Source organism: Lepeophtheirus salmonis, chromosome 1, assembly GCF_016086655.4.
Source record: "Lepeophtheirus salmonis chromosome 1, UVic_Lsal_1.4, whole genome shotgun sequence".
Classification (NCBI taxonomy): Eukaryota; Metazoa; Arthropoda; class Copepoda; order Siphonostomatoida; family Caligidae; genus Lepeophtheirus; species Lepeophtheirus salmonis.
The window spans coordinates 8,327,758-8,351,992 of record NC_052131.2 but is presented as its reverse complement, the minus strand read 5'-3'; the positions used below and the strand labels follow the sequence as shown (position 1 = coordinate 8,351,992).

General features: G+C 33.0%; 6 protein-coding genes across 9 annotated transcripts; 3 read left to right on the top strand and 3 right to left on the bottom strand.

Annotated features, from left to right (window-relative positions):
- Positions 1-5,154: 5,154 nt before the first annotated feature.
- On the top strand, positions 5,155-7,376 carry LOC121116032 (haloalkane dehalogenase). The gene is made up of 3 exons (XM_040710234.2): positions 5,155-6,108; positions 6,167-6,467; positions 6,729-7,376. Exons 1-3 carry the CDS (start codon positions 5,822-5,824, stop codon positions 7,278-7,280), a joined length of 1,140 nt encoding a protein of 379 aa, XP_040566168.1. The 5' UTR covers positions 5,155-5,821; the 3' UTR covers positions 7,281-7,376.
- Positions 7,316-8,018, bottom strand: mRpS18B (mitochondrial ribosomal protein S18B). The gene is made up of 2 exons (XM_040710245.2): positions 7,642-8,018; positions 7,316-7,582 (listed from the first exon to the last, which is right to left on the bottom strand). The coding sequence occupies exons 1-2, from the start codon at positions 7,980-7,982 to the stop codon at positions 7,378-7,380; spliced, it is 546 nt and encodes a 181-aa protein (XP_040566179.1). The 5' UTR covers positions 7,983-8,018; the 3' UTR covers positions 7,316-7,377.
- A 663-nt stretch (positions 8,019-8,681) lies between these two features.
- On the top strand, positions 8,682-10,713 carry LOC121116011 (uncharacterized). 2 transcript variants are annotated; one of them, XM_040710214.2, is made up of 6 exons: positions 8,682-8,795; positions 8,950-9,064; positions 9,131-9,233; positions 9,289-9,459; positions 9,514-9,770; positions 9,828-10,713. In XM_040710214.2, the coding sequence occupies exons 1-6, from the start codon at positions 8,755-8,757 to the stop codon at positions 10,404-10,406; spliced, it is 1,266 nt and encodes a 421-aa protein (XP_040566148.1). In that variant the 5' UTR covers positions 8,682-8,754; the 3' UTR covers positions 10,407-10,713. The 2 variants fall into 2 exon arrangements, with proteins under 2 accessions (XP_040566148.1, XP_040566140.1); XM_040710206.1 differs by having other exon boundaries at positions 8,950-9,233; positions 9,828-10,570.
- nmo (serine/threonine-protein kinase nemo) lies at positions 10,434-13,843 on the bottom strand. The gene is made up of 4 exons (XM_040710195.2): positions 13,192-13,843; positions 12,868-13,103; positions 12,099-12,343; positions 10,434-12,046 (listed from the first exon to the last, which is right to left on the bottom strand). Exons 1-4 carry the CDS (start codon positions 13,331-13,333, stop codon positions 11,320-11,322), a joined length of 1,350 nt encoding a protein of 449 aa, XP_040566129.1. The 5' UTR covers positions 13,334-13,843; the 3' UTR covers positions 10,434-11,319.
- A 4,319-nt stretch (positions 13,844-18,162) lies between these two features.
- On the top strand, positions 18,163-19,055 carry baf (barrier to autointegration factor). Of its 3 annotated transcripts, none has more exons than XM_040710177.2 (3): positions 18,163-18,387; positions 18,452-18,717; positions 18,816-19,055. In XM_040710177.2, exons 2-3 carry the CDS (start codon positions 18,592-18,594, stop codon positions 18,960-18,962), a joined length of 273 nt encoding a protein of 90 aa, XP_040566111.1. In that variant the 5' UTR covers positions 18,163-18,387; positions 18,452-18,591; the 3' UTR covers positions 18,963-19,055. The 3 variants fall into 3 exon arrangements, with proteins under 3 accessions (XP_040566111.1, XP_040566120.1, XP_040566105.1); XM_040710186.2 differs by having other exon boundaries at positions 18,250-18,387; positions 18,506-18,717; XM_040710171.2 differs by having other exon boundaries at positions 18,311-18,434; positions 18,506-18,717.
- Positions 19,056-19,515: 460 nt separating this feature from the next.
- On the bottom strand, positions 19,516-24,230 carry rb (adaptor related protein complex 3 subunit ruby). Its single transcript, XM_040710150.2, has 5 exons — positions 22,853-24,230; positions 21,871-22,776; positions 20,475-21,806; positions 20,134-20,403; positions 19,516-20,075 (listed from the first exon to the last, which is right to left on the bottom strand). The coding sequence occupies exons 1-5, from the start codon at positions 23,249-23,251 to the stop codon at positions 19,710-19,712; spliced, it is 3,273 nt and encodes a 1,090-aa protein (XP_040566084.1). The 5' UTR covers positions 23,252-24,230; the 3' UTR covers positions 19,516-19,709.
- Between the last annotated feature and the right edge of the window lie 5 nt (positions 24,231-24,235).

Here is a 24,235-nt window from a genome sequence, read left to right as displayed (position 1 = left end):
TTATTTTAAGTAAAAAAAAAGAGAAAATTTACTTATTTATTCAATGATGTTGTACTCCCACTGCCTATTCTTTAATATTAGGTATATTATGAGTGCTTTTATATTAAAACACAAATCTGTTAAACTATTTCTCCTTTCGTTTTGATGTATTTAGTGAAGAAAACAAAGTTTCACTTGCATGAGTTGAAGAGTCAATTGTCAATAATGCTTTTATAAATCTTTTGAGAGAACCAAACATTTCATTTTCCGAGCAAACAATATGTCGATTAGAAAAACTGGATCCCTGTAACCTGTCTAGCTCATGTTCTTCCAAATTGCCCCCTAAGACTAATAAACTTTTGTTTCCAAATGAAACGGGATTGTAAATCTACTAACTCCATTTCCAAATTATTTATGTTTAGTCATTCAAATAAATTTATTTTCAGTATGGTAAAATTTGCCATACTCTGGATATTTGATGATAAGTAGAATTTCTTCAAGCACACAAAATTGTGCAAATCTTGAAGAAAATTGGTCTTTCAGAGAAATTAAATATGACATAAAATAGGTTTCTTCAGGCATCCTGATCCTAATAACTTCATACATCTCATGACTACTAGAATATCTGGCAAATATTGCTACTCGACACGACGATGCAATATTAATATTGTCATCAAGACAAATTGAAATTATTTTCCGAATTTACTCCCTACATTAGTGTTCATAGCCATTTACCAATTTTTAACCGTGTTTCTGGAAATAGGTAACTCTTTTATACGCTTTCTTAAATTCATAAATATAAAAAAAAAGTGCACAGTTCATAAAAACACTTTTAAGAAACTCAGCATGTCTGGAAGGTTTTCCATCCTTGACAATACTGTATGAAAGATTGAAACTTGGAGAAACCAAATCTTTAATTGAGTATTTGTCTCTCTTAGCTTTTGAGTCATGTACTTTTTACGTTCTTCTTCTCTTTTTTGTAACAATGACATGTGAATACATAGTTTTTCAATGTCTTTTTACATTTTCACAACCTGTTCCTAACATATGATCAAGGGACTATCTTTTAATGATTTTCCACTATTTGAATTATAGATTTTATTTCTTTTGTGCTTTAAATTTAAATACTTTAGATTAGAGATACATCCATTAGCCTTGCTTTTGTTATCATGGCGCCGGATCTAAGGACATGATTATTCTTTAATACACTAAACCCCTGGTTGTAGAAAGGAAAAGGACTACTGATGCACTGCTCACCTTCATGTTCGAATATTTGTCTGGATTAAAGGATATTATAGTAAAATGTATATTATTTTGTACTGATCACAAAACAAGTCTTAATAAAATTGTGTCTAATACATAGTTTATTCCTACGTTAGTATAACTTAAAGTGATAATAAAGAATAGCATTTGAAATATGGTACAGTTCACATGGGTCGCAAAGAAAGATAAAGTTTAGAAGGGAAGGCAGCAGAATATAACACTGCATATGTCAATCAACCCAGGCCTACAAAGAGGTGACGTCACTAAGCTCCGCCTCATTTCTACCACGTGTTAAAAACATAAATGTCATTCTAATTTTTCTCAGCTAATCAATATACATTTCAATACACTTTTGGCTTAATTTTTCCAGACCATGATTTAAAATTTCCTGTCACGTTTTGACCAACGTGTTAAACAGAATCTTTCTGCGTATACCTAGTGACACGTGTGCCATAGTTTTACCATCACTTACCTAAAGAAGAATGAAATAATTCCCGTAGCTATTTTTGTAGTAATTTTTGTAAACAGAATGCATAGAAAAATACTTGGAGTATGTTTATACAAATATATTTATTCTAAGTTATAACTGGAGTTGAAAAAGTTGTTGGAATCCTGAATATTAAAAAAAAAAAGTTTCTGCATAACATTTATCCTCCTAGTTATTAATTAAGCCTCGCTGTTTTGAAAATTTAAACGTAATTAACTGGCAAGGAACACAATAGGGATCTCTATTAGCTGATATATCGTCCCTCCTAGTTTTTTTACAACATATGAATAATATTTAGCGTTTCTCAAAAAATTCAAAATCCCAATGAACATAAAAACCACACCTGAAAGACTGGTATAGAGCATATGAATTTGAGAGACGACATATCTACTAAAAGATACCACTAAAACTATAGTGATCCTTCTTTTTTAATAAGTTTGAATTTTTGAAATAGAGAGGAATAATTGAAAATAATATGCTCTCCCAGTATGCTTTTAAAATAAACGAAAATGAACTTGGTCACTCTGAAAGTTTGAAGAGTATTTGGGAAAGAGCTGCATAGCTGACATAACGTTTAGATTAGAGCTACGAGAGATGAAATAAATAATCAGAAGCCCTCACTCCGCATTTAGCAATGATATAGACAAGAATTACTACGAATGTGGATACACAATTCTACTCCAAGTCCAACAAGGGCTCATAACAACAAATAATTATTGTGAATTTTCGTCTTGTAGCCATTAGCACTTTATACTTTTATGTTCTCTCTTCACGAATAAAGCTTTGGAAAATAAAAATAAAACACCTATTTATCTAGCAACTACAAAAATCCTCTTTCGGTTACAATCATGCATCTTCTTTTTTTATATAGGCATTTTTCGCATCCCCTACCTATGTTCTTATTATATATATAATATCTTCTTTGGTGAACTCTTTATGGGGTATTCATAGAATTCTCTTTACAAGCTATCATTACTTCATCAATTAACTGTTTAGAAGTTTGAGGTTCATCCCTGAAAACAGAATTGAGGAAACAGAAGAGTATTTAGAAAAATTGATCAATTTTTGGAAGCTTGGTAGTTTTCATTGAAGTGAATCAATGTCTTTAGAAATATAAATCTTTCAGAGGAAATCGGGCTCACAATTGGGGTTATCAGATATATGTAGCCTTATAATTTTCAGCTACAAGGAGATTTGCAATAGCCATATGTATAAGGATGGCCATAAATGTAGTAATTTCTCCTTCATTTGTTGTAAATGCAGTATTAACATCCTTCTGAGGGGCATATACAATTGCATAATAAATGATAAGTAATAAGAAATAGATCAAAGTACCTCAAAAAGTACTAGAATGGTTTCTTAATTTATTACTCCCACCAACGAAGTTGAACGGAAATTATATTTTGCCCCTGTTTGTTTGTTTTTTAGTCACCAGGATTACGGCAAAAGTTACAAATCGATTTTGATCAAATTTGGTACGAAGATTATATATATTCAATGTAAGAGGCCATTACATTTTGAGAAGTCAAAGTGACCCAAAACGTAAAAATGTATAATCCAACATAACTTTAGAAAAAATTGAGATACATAACTCAATTTTATTTTAGGGGGAGATTTGGCGTTCTACCGAGTGTCCATTCTAGTTTCAGATGGTTTTCTTTGAATATTCTTTGATTTATTGGTGCTTTGTTTTGAGCTTGATCTCAATCATCATTCGACTCATTAGAATATTCAAAGTTATCTACAATCTCCACAAGAGTAAAGAGACAATGAATAATGATTCTGTGAGCACACACCTTTCTACCTAATTCAGACAGGTGATCAAAAAGATTTATTTTTAGAAATATTTTTGAAATCCACTTAACCATCAAACTCTGAGAAAATCTCCACAACGTTTCTTATTTTTATACATTGAGAATTACTTTTCTATTTAAATAAATCCTTGCTAGGATTCCAGCAATTTCTTCATTTCCTGCTATGACTAGGATATTGTTTTAAAAGGGAAAAAACCTAGTTTAGAAAATAGAAAACATGACGTTTCATTAGATCAGCTTGAATCAGCTGTGACAAGAGAGGAAGGATGAAATTATATAAACAAGGGCATTTGCAAAAAATTACTCTGATGTCGATCCCCAATTCTACTCTGAGTGCAGTAAGGACTTACAATTAAAACTCTGCAACAAATCCTCAGGGTTATGTAAAATTAAAAGAAACCGAAAATTAATGTGGTCACCCTGACAATTTGAATAATGTTTGGACGGAAATCAACTTAGCTGTCTTGACTTTTCAAGTGATCAAGTGATTAGATGCAATTAGCTATAACTAGAAGAAAATAAACACAAACCCCACTCCGTATCTAACAAAAATATATCCAGGAATTACTCCGATATAGATCTTCAATTGTACTCCTAATCCATCAAAGACTTACACTTGTAAGTGCTTGGCAAACCCTCATTTGTCTAGTAACTATTATAAGGTAAGATGCAAGGATGTTCCCGGTTCAGGTTCAGCGGTTCTATCGGTCCCGGTCTCGGTTCTTTCACTTCAACGGTTTCAGTCTCGGACTCGGTTCAGCTCAATCTGTCTCGTTTCCGGTTTTCTTTATTATGCAGGATCTGTTTGGTAACAGGTACATAAAACAAGAGGTGTTGCTAGAGAATTTGGACCTAGGAAATGATATTTGATACAAACAGGGCCGCAGCTATATTATACGTAGAGTGCGTAGTACCTCAAGTTCCAGCTGGGTCCCCGAAAACTCGTGTAAAGGGGTCTCAGCTAAAAAGGTATTAGTGTAGGGAGAGCTTAGCATTGTGAAGTTTGAGAAACCTTGTCTTAAGAAACATTATAGTTATCATATTAAAAGGGCCCCGACGAGCTTAGTAGTGAATCTGGATCCATAATATACTCCACCCCTTCACTCTTATATTGACACTGTCTGGTGCCTAAAACCATTTACCAGATCTATAAGAAGCCCTTAGCTATTTGGAACTCAGATACAATTGTATCAGCCTGCCCACGTAAAAATGATTAAAAAACGCTTCAATTGCATGAAAAAAACTCAGAAAGTTGACTTTTTTTTTTTTTGTACCTTGATAAATCTATATTTAAATTTATTATTTTATAAAAACATTAAGCTTAATTTTTTAACATATGAAATACAATATTCTTCAATATTAAAGTAAAATATCTCTATGTAATAAAAAAACCAAGTATTGGTAGTATTTATATAGTAGTCAACAGCTGAAAGACGAGGCGCTTTTGTTTTCCTTTTTATTCAATAGCTTGTGCATCTAATCATTATAGGTCGGTGGTCTCATCATAAATTGCGATCCATTTTGTACATTATGTCTGATAACTTTGTTTGTTATTGGGAAAAAAACAACAACTGATAAGTAAAAAAATCAAGTTCTTATAAAAGTATATGTACTACAAAGGTAACTTTCTGTATAATATTAGTTATTATTACTAGTAATGAGTACAAAAAAATGTACGCTATCTTTTTTGTGAACTATCGATTTTTCCACAACTCATTCGTGTTCTAGCTGATGTCGATTGGTTATAATGATAATTAGCTCTTGTTAAGTTTTAAATAATTTTCTAAAATAAATAAAAAATAATTCCACAGTTGGGAAGAATTGGCTGACTAGTTCTGTCTAAAGTATTTTTATGCTTCAGTTCTAACAACTGAATTAATATGCTACTTTTGTACTTTTAGGAAAGGTTGCGAGATATATTTATCGTCTATTCCTTGCAGAATGCTCCGACAGAATTTTGGGCAACATTATGGGTTAAATAGTCAAATTATTAAATATTATTCAGTGATGAGTGATGACAATCATCTCATATTTCTTTTCAGAAAATGGGTATCACTCATGAAGTACGTGTAATTAATATTTTGTAGATTTTTAAAATAAAACAAAGATAAGAGATGAATAAGTTGAAATACGTTTTCTTTTCTAATCCAATCTGTTCTTGTATATTATGTGGGTTCATCAAATTGAATTTCTATCAACTCGTTGCTTTATAGAGGAGTACAGACCAGTGTTTGCTTCAATTGTTAAATAATTTATAAGAACCAGAGCTCAAGTTACCATGTTTTTTCTACCCTCTCGCAAAACTTTCGTCCCTCCCGGGAATTCCAAGTCTCCATCAATTATGAATTGGCTTACCACATTTGGAATATTGTATCTTGTGTTTATTCTAGAAATTGTAAACATCTTTAAAAGTTTGATTACGAGTGTATTGAGATTTTTCTTTGCTGGTAGAATCCCAACGATAATTCGAACTCCAGAGACCCAATTTAAAGATCTAGCTAAATTGGGATTCGATTTTGAACCTCATTATTTAGAATTGGAAACTGGTGGTCCAACTACGCCTAGGTAATTTAAATTATTGGTCATCATTTTATTTGTTATATTCTAAATTTATCGATTCAAGGATGCATTATTTAGATGAAGGGCCTGTTAAAGGACATATTATTTTGTGTTTACATGGAGAACCCTCCTGGAGTTTTCTCTTCAGGAAGATGATTCCAGGGCTTGTTCAGGGAGGTTATCGAGTCATAGTTCCGGATTTGATTGGGTTTGGAAAGTCCGACAAATATACTTCAGTATCTCAATATACTTTTGATTTACACATGGGATCAATCAAATACTTGCTACGAGAACTCAATCTTCTTACTGGGAAAGAAAATATAACTCTTGTTTCCCAGGATTGGGGAACCATTTTGGGGCTTAAGGTATGATTTTGACTTGGTTTGTTTTATTAAGACTTAAAGTATTTTGGGCTCTAAGCATAAGTGCAAAAAATTAATTTCTGTCAAAAATGAGATTTTTTGCTTATATGAATACACTACTTCAATTATTTATATTTGTTAAATACTCAATATTCAACACCAATTGTAAAATCTATGTTATACAAATGTAAAAAATATTAATATTTTGAATCAGAAAACTTTAATGGCCGATATCCAAAAAACAATAATATTTTATATTTGTAGGTTGTTAAACAGCTCGAAGAACATTTTTCCTCCCTTGTGATTATGAATACAAGCCTGCCTACTGGGGATATCACATTTGATGACTTTGGAGATTCCTCTAAGAGACCAAGTAGTCTCGTCTCTATCGTTAACTTCTCTCCATTGCTGTTATGGAGGAGTGTAATGAAAATTGTGGGCAGTGATCTTCCTGTCTATGGTTTTTTCCGCATGATGGAAGGATTTTCTTCAGAAGTTGCTCGAGGCTATTCTGCCCCATTTCCTCATCCCATTTACGCAGCTGGTCTTTCAGCGTTTCCAAAACTTATTCCAGTATGTAAGGATGATCTTGTAGGTACTTACAATATGGAGACCCGGAACTTTCTAAAAACGTGGACCAAGCCGGCACTTGTAATGTTTGGAGATAGAGACGTGACTTGTGCGGCCTACGAGAAGCTTTTTAAGAATTTGTTGAAGGAGATGACAGTGCAAAGGATCGCTGGAGCATCTCATTATATGCAAGAGACTCATGGACCAATACTTTCTGAGAATATAGTATCCTTTCTCAAAAAATGAATGAAATTGCAATAGTTTTTAATAAGACAAGGCACTTTATTTTAGACAATGTTTTTATTATGTATGAGTAATAAATGTTTTTATACTATGCAAAAATTTAATAACTTCTTCTGGATGGCTTGTAATAGTTATAGTCGTACTCGACAAAGTGAGGATCTATAGAATCTATGAGTCCATAGAGTTTAGCCTTCTCTATTGCAACAAGTATATCAAAATGTTTCCTTCGGCAGACCCCTGTTTCCTTAGAAGTTAGGATTTCTCCATTGTAGTCTTTAATAAACTGCTCTAGGAGTCGCACGTTCCTGTAGTGAGACATTAATTAATTAATTAGTTAACGACAATTATTAAAAAAATTAATAACCTGTAGTCAATAACAAGGTAAATGTCCCTACAAATAGGACATGGATTATTCGTAATGAGTTTTCCTTCTTTAACACAGGTCAATCGAGTATCTGTCTCGGCCTTCGGACCTGGGACATTTCGTCGATAAAGCTCCCAAAACCGCGATTCACCATAAGTATCATTGTAGGAAGGAGATACTAAGTAATTGGAAGAGGTTTCCCATGGGATAACACGACTACGATCCTTTGGATCCTCCATAAACTCTTTGAGAGGAGAGGATACATAAAGTGTGCGAGAGAGAGAGGGAGAATGAACCCAATGGGTGAGGATGGATCTTGATCCTGTTATTAACTTATTCATGTTTGTTGTCAAATGCCTCGACAATCTTCATCACATGGTAAAATAAATAAACGATGATTGGTAAATCCATAATATTTATATTGATTCCCGTGTCTCATTGGTGGAAAACAGTAGTAAACAAAATAAAACAATAAGGAAGCCCATGGTAGATTGTCAAATTCATATTTATTTGATTTGAATATGAAATTCTGCGCATAAATTCAGTAAAAATAAACAGAATTATCAATCAAAGGAGTAAAAATTAAATTTTGATGGATTTTTCTCAATGCATACTCTCACAGATATATAATATATTGTTTATTTTCTCAATGACGAAAAATTTCCTCAATCTTCCCTGAGATATAATAATTTATTATATCTCAGATCTTCCCTACTATTATTTTAGTACATTAAAATACACAATAGCGTTTTGAGCATATTTTAGAGTAGACTGAAATGCAAGACACAGCTGAGTGAAACTTGCAATTTTTCTGGAGTCATAGCTAAACTAGGTCGATTCCTTAAATTAACATAGTAGATGTCCAATTTGATACCCCTTCTTGTCTAGAAATATGAAATAGAATGGCAACTTTTTCCCTGAGATATATATTGTAGAATTTGTGTTTTAGAGGTGTTAAACTTTTTTTATAAGTGTTTGATAAAAATAAGTGTTTTAACTGTTATCGGTCTTCCCTAATAACGTATTTATTTTTCGATGGAAGGAGAGGTTGAGTTATAGGTAGTATGTTAAAGATGTAATAGTGAATGAATAATTAATATTTTATATAATTATATGATGTCAGGACATCGAATTATCCAACATCTTGTTACTAAGTATGTATTAATGAATATGTCGAGCCATTGTATTCTATTTTACAAAATTATTACATGGTTGGTTCTAGATTATTTAATATTTGACATATTTTTGTAACGACGAATTGCAGAAACTAGTAACTACTAACTAACAATGATAATTCACCGATTTTAGACCTGGTCACGGAAGTTTTGTTCAGGGACTAGGAACTATAAATTACATTAATGAGAATCAACTACTCATTCGGCCCCATGATGCTCGAGCGCGATATACCCTTGAAAATGGACGGGTAAAAAAGAAGTTTGAATGTACTTTCAGTCCGAGATGTTTTTATGGGCCTCAATATTATTTTCAGAATGGTCTACGCTTTGTTCATCCATACTACTCAGTCATGGAATTCAAAATAACCAAAAGTCGTCTTAAAAGCATGAAAAGTGAAGGTTTTCCACTTACGCTTGGTAAAATAATGTGTAATTATATCCGTTCAACCAATCATTATGTTGTACTTTACAGAAGGGGCTTTAAAATGTCTGTTTCCCTTGACTCCGATTGAATTTTTTGATTTCAAATGCACGAAAGAATTACTTTGGATCAATTTTGAACCCACTTCTTTAAAATCTCAAATCAATGAATCCGATCTTATTGCGCACCTTGTTCATACACATGAGCGACCTGTTCTTGATGGTGAGATCAGTTAGCTTTATAAATTACATATTTATATAAATTTTCTTATTAAAGCGAAATTGGGTATAATTTACGAGGATGAAGACGTTCTGGTCGTCAATAAGCCACCTTCACTATGTATTTCACCATCATCTACATATAAATTCAACACCCTCTTATTTATATTAGCGAAAGAGTATGGGTACCATGATTTACGGCCCATTCATCGACTGGACAAAAAAACGAGTGGAGTATTAATATTTGGCAAAAGTAAGGAAAGTGCTTCCATGATCAAAGAATATTTTGTAGATAAAAACGTCCAAATTTCCAAGGTAAAACGGTATAATAATGGGAAATACTGAATGTATCCCTTAACAATATAATTATAGGAATATTTAGCCTTAGTTGATGGAAGTTTCCCCAATTCTATCATTTGTAAAGATCCCATTTCCCATTACTCCATTCATGGCCATTCAGCGAAAATTCTACGCAAAAAGAAAGAAAGCGTCACGGAATTTGAGTTAATACGCTCATTGAATGGGCTAAGTTTGATCCGTGCGTTACCTCTCACTGGGCGAACTCATCAAATCCGTATTCATCTACGCAACCTTGGATACCCCGTAGTCAATGACTCAAATTACAACGACAATGATAGTGATGATTTGATAGATCGAGAGCAAGAGAGTTACCAACGAGCACTACATTTACTAATAACTTCTGACCATCCCTCTTCGACCATAACTCATCCCCGTTATGAGCATGAAACTTACTTTAGTCCGACCTGTGTAAATTGTTCCTTAGGACAAAGATATCAAATTCAAATGAATCCCAGAGACAAAATGTTCATTTGCCTTCATTCATGGAAATACAAACTTGGAGAACGATACAATTTCGAGGCGCCATGGCCGGAATGGACAAGGAGACTTGATTATTTCGTACAACAACGTAGACATAAATCTAAAACATGATTAAATCATATTAATTAAAGAACTATATAAATATATATTTTTATATTTCAATAAATTAGATTATAAAGCATACAAACTAAGACCTAACATTATCAAATGCAATGTTCGTATTACTTGTATCTACATAGGAACGATAATTAATGAATATAGATCTTTAATTAAAAGATGAAGTGTGTTTTCATTTGACTTCTAAACTCAGTTTTTTGAAAGAAATTCATCACACAGTAGTACTGTATAATACATATGAAATATATATTATTGCATACAAACAACATGGTTTTTATATTAAAAGAAAAAAAAAAAGAAATACAGAGTGTATGATAATGGCTATGAAGTTCATGTTATTCCTTCCTACCATTGATAATAATATTTAAAATAGGGAAAATAGTTTAAGGCAAATTACTTGTGAAATGGTTATTCGAAACTGAATTAAAAAAAGGTCAATATGTGCAGAATACAGTTTCTTGGAAATAATAATAAACAATAGCATTTCTTTTTTTTAAAAGACATTCAATTTATCAAAATATGTGCGTGGAATGAAATTTGCATTTCACTGCTTAAAAATAGATCAACTTATTAAAATAATGGGAGGGGGGATCCTAAATATCATTTCACAGAAATGCTTAAGGAATATTCATTACACGCGGGGGAAAAATTGAATTATATTATATTATATATATAATATAATTCAGGAGTAATACGAGGGAGAAATTATATGAAATATTTGAAAATAATATATTTATAACAAGGTTTATGTGTAAAAAAATATGATCATTGCACTTATCTAGTCTTGTGTTAGGCTCTTTTTGCCCAATTAATTTGATAAAATGATTATTCAATAGTAAGAGAAACCCGAGATTTTATTTTCTTTTCACTTTCATTTCGGTAAATGTTTATTATTGTTTATTATTTATTATTCCCAACGAATAGGGCTTGGAGGTAATTCATTTGGATGAGCAACAGTGGAGGATGCAAAGCTTTTAAAGGCTGCTGAAGAGGGATTAATGCAGAGAGGGACTCGATTGGAGTTGATTTGTTGAAATATAAAAAGATGGAGTTTATCTTTCACTTTGGTTATCGAGGTTAGATCATTTTCCCATTCGTCATCAAAAGCCCTGTCAGCCACTGTTTCGAAATCTCGAGTATACTGCCTAACTCCATTAGGAGAACTGATGCAACATCCACACATACATGAATGATATCGAAGTCGGCCCTCATCTAAATAAGGATGATTTAGAGCCTCATGAACATTCAATCGTTTTTCCGGATCAAGATTTAACATTTGACAAAGTAAATGGACGGCTTCTTGTGTTGCAGATGAACCAAGTGTATAAAAAGCACCTAAATTAGGAGGTTTTGGTCCTCTGGAAATTACATGTCGTTTTGCAGCTTCACAAGCATACTTCATGTCACTTAGAGAAGGCGTACCCAATAAATCTGTAATGAGTTCAAGTTGCTGAATAGGTGAAATAGCCTGAAATAAAATCCTTCGGCCGAGAAGCTCTCCAAATATACATCCAACAGACCAGATATCCACAGATGTCGTATAATGATTCGCGCCCATTAAAATTTCTGGTGCACGATAGTATTGGGTTACGACTTCTTGAGTCATATGTTTGGACGTATCATCTTCTATAACACTAAAAAAGGTGTAACAATATAAATAAATAATGATTTCCTCAAACAACTTACCGAGCGAGACCAAAGTCACAGATTTTAAGGACACAATTGGCATTAACAAGTAAATTTCCTGGCTTGATATCTCGGTGCATTATTTTTGCAGAGTGTAAATATTTCACACCACGGAGTATTTGATAGAGAAAAACTTTTATATGGTCGGAGGATAGGTGCTGAGGACTGACAATTATCTTATGAAGATCTGACTGCATTAACTCAGTGATCATATATATTTCTTGAAATACGTCGACATGAGGGGGCTAAAGTGATGAAATGAAATAAATCAATACAGGAAGCCATAAAAAATAGTTGTATTTATCATAAGATTATTATTATTTCAATAAATAATAATGATCAATTAACTATTCATCATTTTCAACTATTTCCTCTTAAATATATGTATATACAACAGATGGGAAATAAATATATAATATGTAGTCATGCAGCATAAAACTGACCTCTGGAATAAACCATTTTTTAAAAGTGAAGAAATACTTATATAAAATAGTCACAACATATATCAAAACAAGAGTCGTGACATTTCATCTAACACTGGGAAGCCTTTTCATAGGAATCAAATTCCTCTTCCATAGCAATCCCAAAATTTCGCTATAATTTTATTATCAGTAAATTTTTTTTTTTTTTTTTTCAATAATTAATTTAAAGTAGTAACCTAATGGAAACGATATAATAACAAGTCGTTATCTTTCATCTTTTGCAACTATATACTCCCTATGTCCGTTTTATGCTGTAGTTAGACATGGGTTTCATGTAGTTTAATTACCTGTAGAATATCGAGACAAGAGAGAACGTTTTCATGCTTGAAAAATCGCATCATTTTTAATTCTCTAAAAACTCTTTTGCAGCTCACTAAACTCTGAAAAACGTTGGGGAGTTTCTTAAGCGCCACTCTTTTGCCATCTCTTGGATCTGTGACAGACCACACGACTCCGAATGCTCCATAGCCAATGGGGCGATCCGGTTGGTACTCTCCCCCACCAGAACTCCCACCATTATTGCCTGTAATGTATAAAAGAGAGAATAAGCATGGAGTCTGTGCAGAGTCTCAAGGTGAGTGGTGGTAGAATGCCTTGAGAGGCGTACGCACCCGAGAGAGATTGTTGCTGTGGATTATTTAAAGGTGGTTGGAAGAATGTGGCCGTGCCATGAGCAGACGCTAGAATGGCCTGACCTCCTCCATTGTTGGGTCCTGCACCATTCGTTCTGGCTGGCATTGTAATATGAAACATTCAATAGGAGTCAATCCTATCTCCACACAAATCTTAGACTTCTTCTTCTTCTTCTAGGATAGCTCCACCACGGTTGAGGATCTAGAGGGATTTCCAGACAAGGACCTGGAGCGACTGGAGCATCATCAAGTCTTCCTCGAAATGTGTAGTCTCAATCATGAATTGAGAGACGTGACTATGAAGGAACACACAGAGGAGCAGCACAAGTAGGATGTAGCAGTGAAAAGGGTAATAGCCTAGGAGGCGATGGCGATTCAAGGGAAGGAGAAGAACAAAGCAAAACTTTTTCACTTAATAGTTGAATACACTTCTTCTGTCTTCACAGACTCATTCCCCCTCTCTCTCTCTCTCTCTCACTCTATCTCTCTCTCTCTCTTTCCCTTCTTTCTTGTTTTCTTTCTTTCTTCCTCTCTCTTTCTTTTCACTTCATTCTTTCTTCTTTCTCTTTTTTTTTAAATGTACTTTTTTATAAGTTCCTTCACACTGCACACAGACGACATCCCCACCAACGCTATAGCCTATAGGTTCACCACCATTGCCTCTTTTTTTTGTAGTTTTTCCTCCATCTCTCTGTATTCACTTGCTCGCATCTTCTTTTTACGATCACTTTAGTGGCAAAGGCTTAAAATCTTTAAATATAAACTACATAAATATTATTAATTTTATATTTGAAAAGTATGGAAAGAAATTAAAGAATTATTTTATTTATGTAGATGTAGTATATTATATAAGTTACAACTTTTATTATAACTAGATTGTATAAGTTATAATTTCTACGTCTTTATACGCTTTATTTAACATCCTACATCATTTGAATTACCAACTACTAATTAATTGATGTTATGATTGGGTTTTGATTTGTTAAAGTTACTTGCTTATTCATTATTATGTGATTAATATGTCTATTATATTAAGTAGGCATTTGAACTTTATAATATACCACAGAATCTTCATTATGTATCAGGGATTTTTTATTAAAAGTTTATAGTGCTCTCAGATGTATATATATATATACATATTTTTATTTACCAATACAGTATAGAGAAAAAGATGGAGTATAATATTTAGGAAGCACTGTATAAAATGAATGAAATCTCGCAGGCGTTTAGTTCAACTCATATTTAAAAAAGGAAGTACTTTTTAAAAATTAATGTAACTTTGGAAGAGGTTTATCAAATCATATTTTTTAGAAATGATTTTTTTATTATTATTGAGGAGAGAACGTATAACTATAAGTATTTTAGTGAGTAGCTACGTGTGAGTGTGCTCATGAAAAATGGAGAGTAACGCCAAGGATTTGTTAAAGAGTTATCTTCTAAATTATTAAAGCAAAATTTGTTTGTTCGTCGGCCCTTAATAACTCCGGCCAATGCCGGGTACTACCACTAATATTGCACATCGATCAGCTTCCTTTTTGAGTTGCAACTTGTCCACAACATATTAATATTTTCTGTAAAATATAGTTGATTACTCCATTTTTTAAATCTGAGCTATCTACTGGGTTGTTTTTCTCTCCCTCTATTGTGTAAAAGTTGGTATATTATCGCAACCTTAGATATTATATTTAATATTTTACAGGTCGCAATAAAAAAATGATAAAATAACTACAAAATATTTACAACTAATTATTAATATTTGTATAACACATTAAGCTCTAATGTTGTATTTGGGGGAGGGTTTAAATGTTATGTTTTTCTTCAGAACACTATTTTTCCTCCTATAACTAAGTAGCGGATATTACGATACTTTTCTTTGTAAATTTAAAGGCAAAAAATTAATATATTATTTAGTTATTTTTATTGAATTGCTATTTCATCTAAATTAGTGTAGATGGTTGTTAAGTCCCACTCATAAAAAAAAGCAATAAAAAAATTGAAACGTAGTATCTACATGCAACACATTTATTCGCGTTGACAATGTAGCTTGTCAACACAATAGCAAGATGGGATGATTTTTCACAAAAGTGAGTTTGAAATACGTTTGTATTCTTCATTTAATCATCTTACATTTCTATTGATAAATTATTTAGTCGAAATCATTCGGAAGCGCCGCAAAATTATCGATGAGTTAAAGAAAAAATAGATAATATTTATTTAAAATGGCATATTGGAACTAAACTGCTTCTCATAGTCATCAATTATAATTATAATAAATCAAATGAAGACTTACACTACAGCTAATACTCTTGACTATCCTAATCCCTTCCCAAAAATTAGAATATGAAGCCCTGAATTGACCGAAATCAGTCAATAAAATAATTGAGCCTTATATGTATTTATGAAGGAGAACAATAAATCGGAATAACATATTTTTTTAAGTTTTCGTTCAAGATTGTTTTTGGGTTAACGCACCAAAAATGATTTTACACAGACATTAGTCAAAAAGATAGAAGTATTACATTCTATTATAAAGTGGATTGTAATGATACGTACGGCCCTAAACAAACTATTTATAGATGGATGAATGTTTGATGTAGGTGAATAATGTTTGTTTCTTGAATTAACATAAAGGAAAGAGTAACAAAGACGATTGGGGAAAAAACACATTTCTTAGTTTAACTAATGAAATGTCATATACTTTTAAGTTCTACTATATACAAAGCAGTATGGGCTATAGTTACTATGTAGTAGAAGATAAATACATAAAAGTCTTTGTTAAACTATTTTCATAATATAGTATATTGAGACAAAATATATTGACCTACAGTTTTAATTAATAAATATTATGTATCTCGTAGACGTAGAGGAAAGTCAATTTGTTCGTAGATAATATAATGTATGCTTCATTCCAAAGGATTTAGTTATATTGGATTTAAACCTACAACACCATCATATTTGAATACGAGTTTTATATTCCTCAATTTGATAATTTCTTTGTTCAAAAACTTCAAGAATGCTTTTGTAAATATATAATCAATGGATCATTAATTATTTTAAAAAAATGGTCTAATTTTTAGTGATGAGACGATTAATTGGAATTGTAGAATTGGTTGCTTTTTCTGGAATCGGAACCGGGAAAATAAGGTGTAATTATGGAATAGTTCTCCTATTCCGATTCTTAAGTTTGTATTATTCTTTTTTACTTTTCTAAGTTAAGAACAAAAAAAAAAAAGGAAATATTTCCGTCAAGATACAAGAAACGATTATGTGAATTTATGGCTTTAGTCTTATAATTTCATAAAATACCGTAATAAAATAATTTATCATCAAAAAATGCTCAAGAACTGAGAATAAAAAAATTGAACACAAACTGAAAACAAAACAATCGTGTTCTAAACACTTGCAGTTGTTATTTTAGTGCAATAAGTTTTGTAAATGTAATGCATGTTGTCTCGTCTTATCTGGGAGAGTACCAAACGTTTTTGCACGTATATAATCATTGTACTGAACCGGCTTAACCGCTAGTTTTGCTAATAGTACTGTAACATCGGTTGACCTAATTTGAAATTGAAATTGGCATCCATAAATTTCTTGAAATCGTCCCATCACTAGTATTTATTTAGTGTTGCAAACGTATTGCCTTATAGAAGAAGTGTTAAAACCAATTTTTTTTTTCTAAAAGCTACAAATCTCATTTCAGAGATGTAGTATGGAGATGATCTTTCTTTTTTCGACATCAACAAGAGTATTCAGACAATTACTTTGGGTTAAATGTATTATCAATTTCTAACCAACAATTTGAAAATCCAGATTTAAAAAAATTAAATTTTTGAATTTCACAGACTCCAATTTTTTTTTTTTTTTGTTAAATGGAGTTGACAATTACTCTAATTTCAAAAATTATGACTACGAATTAAATTAGTGGGCTTTATAGAGTTATAAAGATAATTAAAAGATATTGGGCGGGTTTGACCATGAACAAGGCATAAAACAAAGATAAATGTGGAAGGCAAGTGATGTTTTTTTAGAATATATAATATACATTTCTAATGACTTTATATTTACAAAATATTTATTAATTTATGATAAATCTACTCTTTGCAGGGTTCCTTTTTTTCTAAGATTAATGACCTCAATACCTTCCCTAAAACTGGTCCTGGGCGTATTTTGGAATTTATAGCAGAAGGGGGATGGGTACTTTTTAAATATTTACATAATACTTGGTATATATTAAATCTTGAGAATTAGGGCTCCTCTGTAATTCCACCTATGCCCCAATGCTCTTCATAATTGCGTTACTGCTGGATTATGCAGCCTTAACCAACTTAGAGGTTGTCATTCTAAAATAATTATGTATGTAGGAGAATGTGTCAATTAATAATTTTTTGGCAAAAATGTCAAATGTAAAGACTCAGGTCAAGTTAAATTCAAAATAACATTGGTAGTTTATTAAGTTTTTATAAAATGTGATGTGGAGATCAAGCTTTCATTTTATTCCGTCATATTAAAACTGAATTCATGTGTAAGATGGATTAGAGGAAATCCCAAGAGAGGCAGAAGTACTTGCTCCTCTCGTGTGCCGTATATGAGTCAGCTCATAATATGAGTTATGAGTTATGACTAATAAATAGTAATATCTTCATGTAATATTGTGACTGTTTGCTCTGAACGTTCATTCATTAATGTTGAAGAGAAAGAAAGGAAGACAGTGGTCTTCTTTTTATTTACATTTCACCGCTATTTTTTTCTTTTTCTTATGAATGCAGAAGTAGGTTTGTTAGTAGGCGCGTCCACTGCGTACAAAAGAGAAATTCCACCTTTTTTTACACAGCTGCTACTTTTTTAAATGTTTACTTTAACATTAGGATTGTTTAGGAACCATGTCTATTGTCACTCAGATATATTTTTTTAAATATAATATGGAGATAACTTATAATGAGTACTCATTTTATATGAAATATGATTAAAATTATGATAACACCTTATAATATTTATATAATGATAGTTAGTAGCATATAAATTAGGAAATAGCCAAAAGTTGGTAAAAGCAATACAGGTGCCCGCCAACCAACTGCTTTCTGGTGTTATTCTATTCCCTCTTGGAAAGGGGAGGTTGCGTTAAGTCTTCATAACCGCGGTGTTCCCATAGATTTCAATTTCATCGGAATTTGCAAGGTTAGTAATACTTTTTGGTGAATTGATTGTGCGAAAGAGTAACTTGGGTAAGTATTTTTTGCAGCTTGATTGATAATTAATCAGTATGATGAAATAACTTCCCCGCTCTCCCCTAAAGGTGATCACTGATCCATCTTCTATTTAAATACTCCCGACTTCATATTTTATATTTACAAATCGCATTCCCCATCAACATTTTGCAAGATGTCCACAACGACCCAGAAACATAGAAACTTCGTGAGTGAGCCCATGAATGAGAAGCCCGTGACAGATCTCGCAGGGATCGGCGAAGTTCTTGGAAAAAGAATGGGTTCTAAAGGATTTGACAAGGTGAGTGGAGTTGCAGATTCAACATAAATATCAATATGCACAAATTCTTAATCTATGATGTGTTAATGACTACGACATCCTTTCCATTCTTGTTCTAGGCGTACGTCGTTCTTGGTCAGTTTTTACTCTTAAAGAAGAACAAGGATCTCTTCGTGGAATGGCTCAAGGACTTGGCAGGAGCCAATTCTAAACAAGCCGCTGACTGCTATCAGTGTTTAAATGACTGGTGTGACGAATTCTTATAAACATATATTTTTATTCTTTACTTTTATAATGTATTGCCTACAATGTAATATTGTTGATAGAATAGATGATTTATTTTGTATGGGTTCAATATATATATAGATTTTCTTGTTATCATAATTGATTGTTCCCGCATCCATCTCGTAAAGTAATACCTTGACATACGAGTTTAAGTTGTTCCACTTACGATCTCTTCGTAATTTATCTCACAAGAAATTACTATTAAAAATCACGCTTAAAGCGGCTCTCTCGTCCCGTTGCCAATTCCCCAACAGCTCGAATCTCAAAAATCCGTAACATTGATTTTATTAATATTTGTGCTATGTTTCTTTCGCATTAATGGTAAGTAATTGAGAGAGTAAAAATACTCAAAAAAGTCAAATAACTAAAGTGGTGGAAAACCAGATTGGATACGAAACCTTAAATATTTTTGAAAAAGTAAGATTCTGTACGGTGAGCAAACAAAATCCCTCAAGTATTAATACACCTCGCAAACTTCCAGTTCTTTTTCCACTTATCTTACCAATTAGATCAATTAAATGAAGGAAACTGATATAATGATAATAATGATATGATTCAAGATAAATAATATACAAATGCATTAGTAAAAATAGACAATCAATTAGAGGAATGGTAAAAAATAAATAACAAATATTTCAATTTTAAACGATAAATAAATAATTTATCAAAAAATGAGAGAAATTTTTAGAATTAATAGGTGCAGGGTATAGGTATAATGTTTTAAGCTCTCATGAACTTGTGAGAGCTTTGACAATATTCTCCATCAATAAATTCCCAAAAACAATCTTTTCACAATTGATTTGAACTTGATAAGCATTCTCCATCAAGTGTTTGATTGAAATCAGAACAAATGACTGATGTTTATAAGTGACTCCAGCAAAGAGATAATTATCCATATTTCCAAAAATTTCAACTAGGCCAACATTGCAGAGAGGATAAATAAATGACTTATCCAACGGGCATTTGTCTTGAACACAATCTACTTTAGTGCTGATTTCATTCATTCCTCCAAGTTTGCTCAATTGATATTTGAATGCTTCCTCAGACATACTTATAGCTTGAACTAATTCGCCAACGGGTGCTGAAATACTCACCTAAAAAGTATGAATAGTTAGAAATGAACTTCATAACTATAGTATATTTGGATATTACCTGATGATTGGATCCATCAATCAATATTTCAAAATTAGCTGACTGCATACTATCATTGAAATCAATTCCAAGCGAAACAATCTGGGTCTGTTTTGGTAGAATGGAGTGGATTCCCGGGAATTCGTGCAAAGTTATTCCGGAAGGTAAATTCTTATTACCTATTTTAATATCACTGATAGTGTTGGATTCGTCGCAATTGAGAAGAGTCAATTCAACATTTGTCATGGTTGATGATGCCAAATGATGAGATCTAGTAAATCTATAGGAAACCTAAACAGCGAGAATTTGAAGGGGAAACAGTCGCTTAAAAGTTTGTCAAAATGTACAAATATTAATTATACCTGCAATCCACCTGTAGCAATTTTATTTAAAAGCTCCTTAGATGTTTTGCTAACAAATAGAGGTTTTATCATCTTATATCCATTTTTCTCGACTGCGTCCGCCTTATTATTAGAAGGAATCAAACACAGACCTTTAACATTATTGGAAAGTTGCGCTCTTCCACCTGATCCTTCCATGTTAGGTGAAAGGTCCAAAAGAAGATCTAAATTACTTTTAGGAGCCTCATACTTGATCTTACGAGAAGAATCTTCCACTTCATCATCGGAGGAACTTGTATCAGACGAGGAAGACGAATCCTCAGAACTATCTTCACTAGAGCTATTATTACCCTTCTTACAATTACCATTTAAAGTAACGTTGGATCGGTTATTTGTAAGATGATTAACTATCTTGGACTTGGAAGAATAATTATTTCTGTTCGAAACCTCTTCATCTGAAGATGAGGAAGATTCAGAAGACGAGGAAGATTCAGATGAATCTGACGATGACTCAGATCTATCAGAATAAAAATGCTCCTTATTTTTAGACTTCTTTACTAACTTCTTCTTTTTCTCATCTTTATTAGAATCAAATTTACTATTCAAATACTTGTCCCAAGGATTTGAAGCTCGTTGAGGCTCCACATTTCTGACAGATGGATCTGGCGCTTCCCGAGGGAACTCCGGGAGATCCTGATAACCTTGTACTCTATTGTTGAGAAAATGTGATAATGATCCCAATTGATAGTTGGACCGACCTTTGAATTTACTTTCTAACAATGGTGCTGGTTTAGATGCCAAAAAAATCTTTTTCGAATGTTTTATCATCTTATTTTCATTTTGACTCGAGGATGGAAAAATGAAGACACGTAGAAAGCGAGCACGATCCCGCACATCGTAATTGGCATCATATTTTGCAAGATTAAAAATATATTGGGCAATTACTTTAGTTTGCTTAGGATTCGTAATTACTAATTTCACTGCTAGATTTAAAACTTGCATTTTGACTTGATCATCTTCGACCATAAAACTTTTAGCAACTTTTCTTAAAACATCTGGAGCCACATTAGTTACACGGGTGGAATACTCACCAATAACCCATAGTATTGCACCACGAGCGGAGGGGATTGAGATGGTATCCAGTAATTTTGCCATTTGTATAATAATTTCTTTGTGATCACCAGCTTGTGTTTGAAGCAATTTCTTTATAACAACAACGGATTCAGCAACGACACTTTGATCGCGATTTGAAAGAAGATAAACAAGTCCACTAAGACAAGTATCTGTGACATCAGATATGGATGAAGCACATCTACCAATGGCTTGAATAGTTGCTCCTACACAGACTTTATCCTGAATTTCATATGAAACATACAAAATGCATTAACCAATATAAAATTAATTAATATAAAATTACCTGGCTCGTAATATAGGTTTGAAACTCTCTGAGAATGATTCCAATGTTCCCCTCAGTAGCCAAATTAGTGATGATTTCTAACTTTAGTATTTTGATATGAGTTGGATCGCTTCCCCGTACGAAAAAATTTCTAAGGTAAGATTCAAACATGGAATTTACAGTCCCTACTTTTTCGGAGGTCATTGTTGCAATGGAATTGAGTACAATAGACTGTACTTCCTTATGTGACCTCAAAAGTCTTATTAAAGCCTTTGAAACTATTTGTATTTCAGGGCGTGGTGCGCAATGAAAATACAATTGTGCCGCTGACATGACAACTGCAGCATTACGACTTTGAAGAAGAGGTTTGGCGGATCTTAACAACATTCTGTGATCCGAATCCATTTTAGGAATCGTTTTATTTCTATTTGTATCCTCTTCATCCGATGAAGACGTCGAATCTCCATCCTCCTCATCATAGAAACCCTTAATAATTTTAGCAGTTTCCATGTCTGAAGATAAATTTGGATTAATAAACTGAGTTCGTGCGTAGTGCGTTAAAGTATTCACAATGACCACCTGCCCCCATTCTTCAACATCAGCTAAAAGAGTACAAAGCTTTCGAAAATGTTTATGCAAGAGATCCCAACGATCCGGACAGACCTCTGAGAAAGCCATGACAGCAGATCCAACAACCAAAGTGGTTTTATCCCCTAATAACTTTTCAATAACGTCTATAAGTTCATTTTTGGTTTCAGAGTCCAAAGAAACCACTTTGGGAATGGCATGAGCTGCTGTCTTTCGAACAAAAGGACTCATGTCTACGGACGCTTCTTTTAAAGCACAAATCACAATAGGCACAACGACACTGACTCGAATAGACGATAGAACTCGAAGAGCAGATGCGCGTATAAGTTGATTTGGGTCCTGGAAAAGATGTACACACATATTTAGAATAATATAATAGCCATAGGGATATTTTTGGGTCTGTTTACTGAATTACTTTTAGAGATCTTTGAAAAGCAGAGATGGAGAGAAGAGCGAGATCCGGCATTTCCTCAGCATATCGAGTCAAATAGACATACACCAATTTCTTGACTTCAACATTCTTCGAAACAACATTTTTAACAACAGATGGAAAGAGTTCCTTCGTGGATCCACCACCGCCGCCTCGTGCCATGATGGCAATGATTCTTTTCATTGCCTCTAATTTAAGGGAATCTTTGGAAGACTCCAACATCGTCCCCAGATCCGAATCCGATGTTTTCTTGTCAGATGAAGAACTAAAGAAGCTTACAGAATCCGCACCTTCTATGGCATCCATCGCTCCCGATGAAGAGGAGATTCCCGTAGGAATAGGTGAATCTCCATGATTTCCACCTCCTTGGTAGCTTGTGCTCATTTTTAATGCCAAGGAATGAATTATTAGATAATAATCGCTACCGAATTACTACCGACCTTACCTCGAACTCAAAGACAACAACCCCTATTATGTACTACTATGACGTCAGAGACGTATGACGTGGATCATTCCACTTTACCACTATTACTTTCTAGCTGCACACTAGCAATATCATATAAATTGTATGTATATAATTTATGCACTAGCGCTCTCTAAATCATAACACCTTTAAAAGTAATATCTGCAAATTGATTGAATTAATACTATGCACAAATTAGAGCTAAATAATAAGCCATTTTATGAATTAAATTACTGTTGAAGTAATATCTCAACCAGGTAATGTGAATGTAAAGACTTTAATTGACCGTAGTATGTCATTGAAAGGTTGTGGACTTTATATACAAGGGGGGGACAAGGTAAATTCGGAATAACTTAAACGGCTAATTATGAGACTTGTATAGGTTACGTCATAAAAATTTTAATACTTGCAACAAGCTAAATGTATTAGCTATCACATTTAATAACAGAATTTCCATCATTGAAGCTCGCCGCGCGGGACACTCTGCTCAGGAGATAATTTCCTTCTTCATATATCCAAAATTAACAGTTTATGACATGATTGACCTGGGTTACTTGTCGAGGGTCACAGCCTCAAAGCATCTGCTAACAGAGCAGAATCAGGCAGACAGAATCAGTGAAAGTAAAATTCATATTAACCAAATGAAGTGTAAAGGTGATTGATTACAAGCGGTTTTTTTGGACGAGAAGATCTTCAACATTGACGCCAAGCATAACCGTAGAAACGATAGATGGATCCGTTTGGACCCTGATGAGGTCCAACTAGTCATGAAAATAAAGAATCCGTCTTCGGTTATGATCCTGGGGGTCATCAGCACGGAAGGATAAGTTGCTCCCCCCTCAACCTTCTTCCAAAAGGGCCAGAAGGTGAAGTTATTACCACAAAATGTGCTGGATCTTTGGCCT

Coding starts and splice junctions, on each gene's coding strand:
- LOC121116032 (XM_040710234.2), top strand. CDS start 5,822: ATGTTTTTTCTACCCTCTCGCAAAACTTTCGTCCCTCCCGGGAATTCC. Junction 6,109..6,166: donor GGTGGTCCAACTACGCCTAG/GTAATTTAAATT, acceptor TATCGATTCAAG/GATGCATTATTTAGATGAAG. Junction 6,468..6,728: donor GAACCATTTTGGGGCTTAAG/GTATGATTTTGA, acceptor TTATATTTGTAG/GTTGTTAAACAGCTCGAAGA.
- mRpS18B (XM_040710245.2), bottom strand. CDS start 7,982: ATGAATAAGTTAATAACAGGATCAAGATCCATCCTCACCCATTGGGTT. Junction 7,583..7,641: donor TACCTTGTTATTGACTACAG/GTTATTAATTTT, acceptor GTCTCACTACAG/GAACGTGCGACTCCTAGAGC.
- LOC121116011 (XM_040710206.1), top strand. CDS start 8,755: ATGATGTCAGGACATCGAATTATCCAACATCTTGTTACTAA. Junction 9,234..9,288: donor AGGTTTTCCACTTACGCTTG/GTAAAATAATGT, acceptor TGTACTTTACAG/AAGGGGCTTTAAAATGTCTG. Junction 9,771..9,827: donor AAAACGTCCAAATTTCCAAG/GTAAAACGGTAT, acceptor ATATAATTATAG/GAATATTTAGCCTTAGTTGA.
- nmo (XM_040710195.2), bottom strand. CDS start 13,333: ATGTTTCATATTACAATGCCAGCCAGAACGAATGGTGCAGGACCCAAC. Junction 13,104..13,191: donor ACAGCAACAATCTCTCTCGG/GTGCGTACGCCT, acceptor TATACATTACAG/GCAATAATGGTGGGAGTTCT. Junction 12,344..12,867: donor CTTGTCTCGATATTCTACAG/GTAATTAAACTA, acceptor TCATCACTTTAG/CCCCCTCATGTCGACGTATT.
- baf (XM_040710177.2), top strand. CDS start 18,592: ATGTCCACAACGACCCAGAAACATAGAAACTTCGTGAGTGAGCCCATG. Junction 18,718..18,815: donor GTTCTAAAGGATTTGACAAG/GTGAGTGGAGTT, acceptor TTCTTGTTCTAG/GCGTACGTCGTTCTTGGTCA.
- rb (XM_040710150.2), bottom strand. CDS start 23,251: ATGAGCACAAGCTACCAAGGAGGTGGAAATCATGGAGATTCACCTATT. Junction 21,807..21,870: donor AAACCTATATTACGAGCCAG/GTAATTTTATAT, acceptor TATGAAATTCAG/GATAAAGTCTGTGTAGGAGC. Junction 20,404..20,474: donor TTGCTACAGGTGGATTGCAG/GTATAATTAATA, acceptor CTCGCTGTTTAG/GTTTCCTATAGATTTACTAG.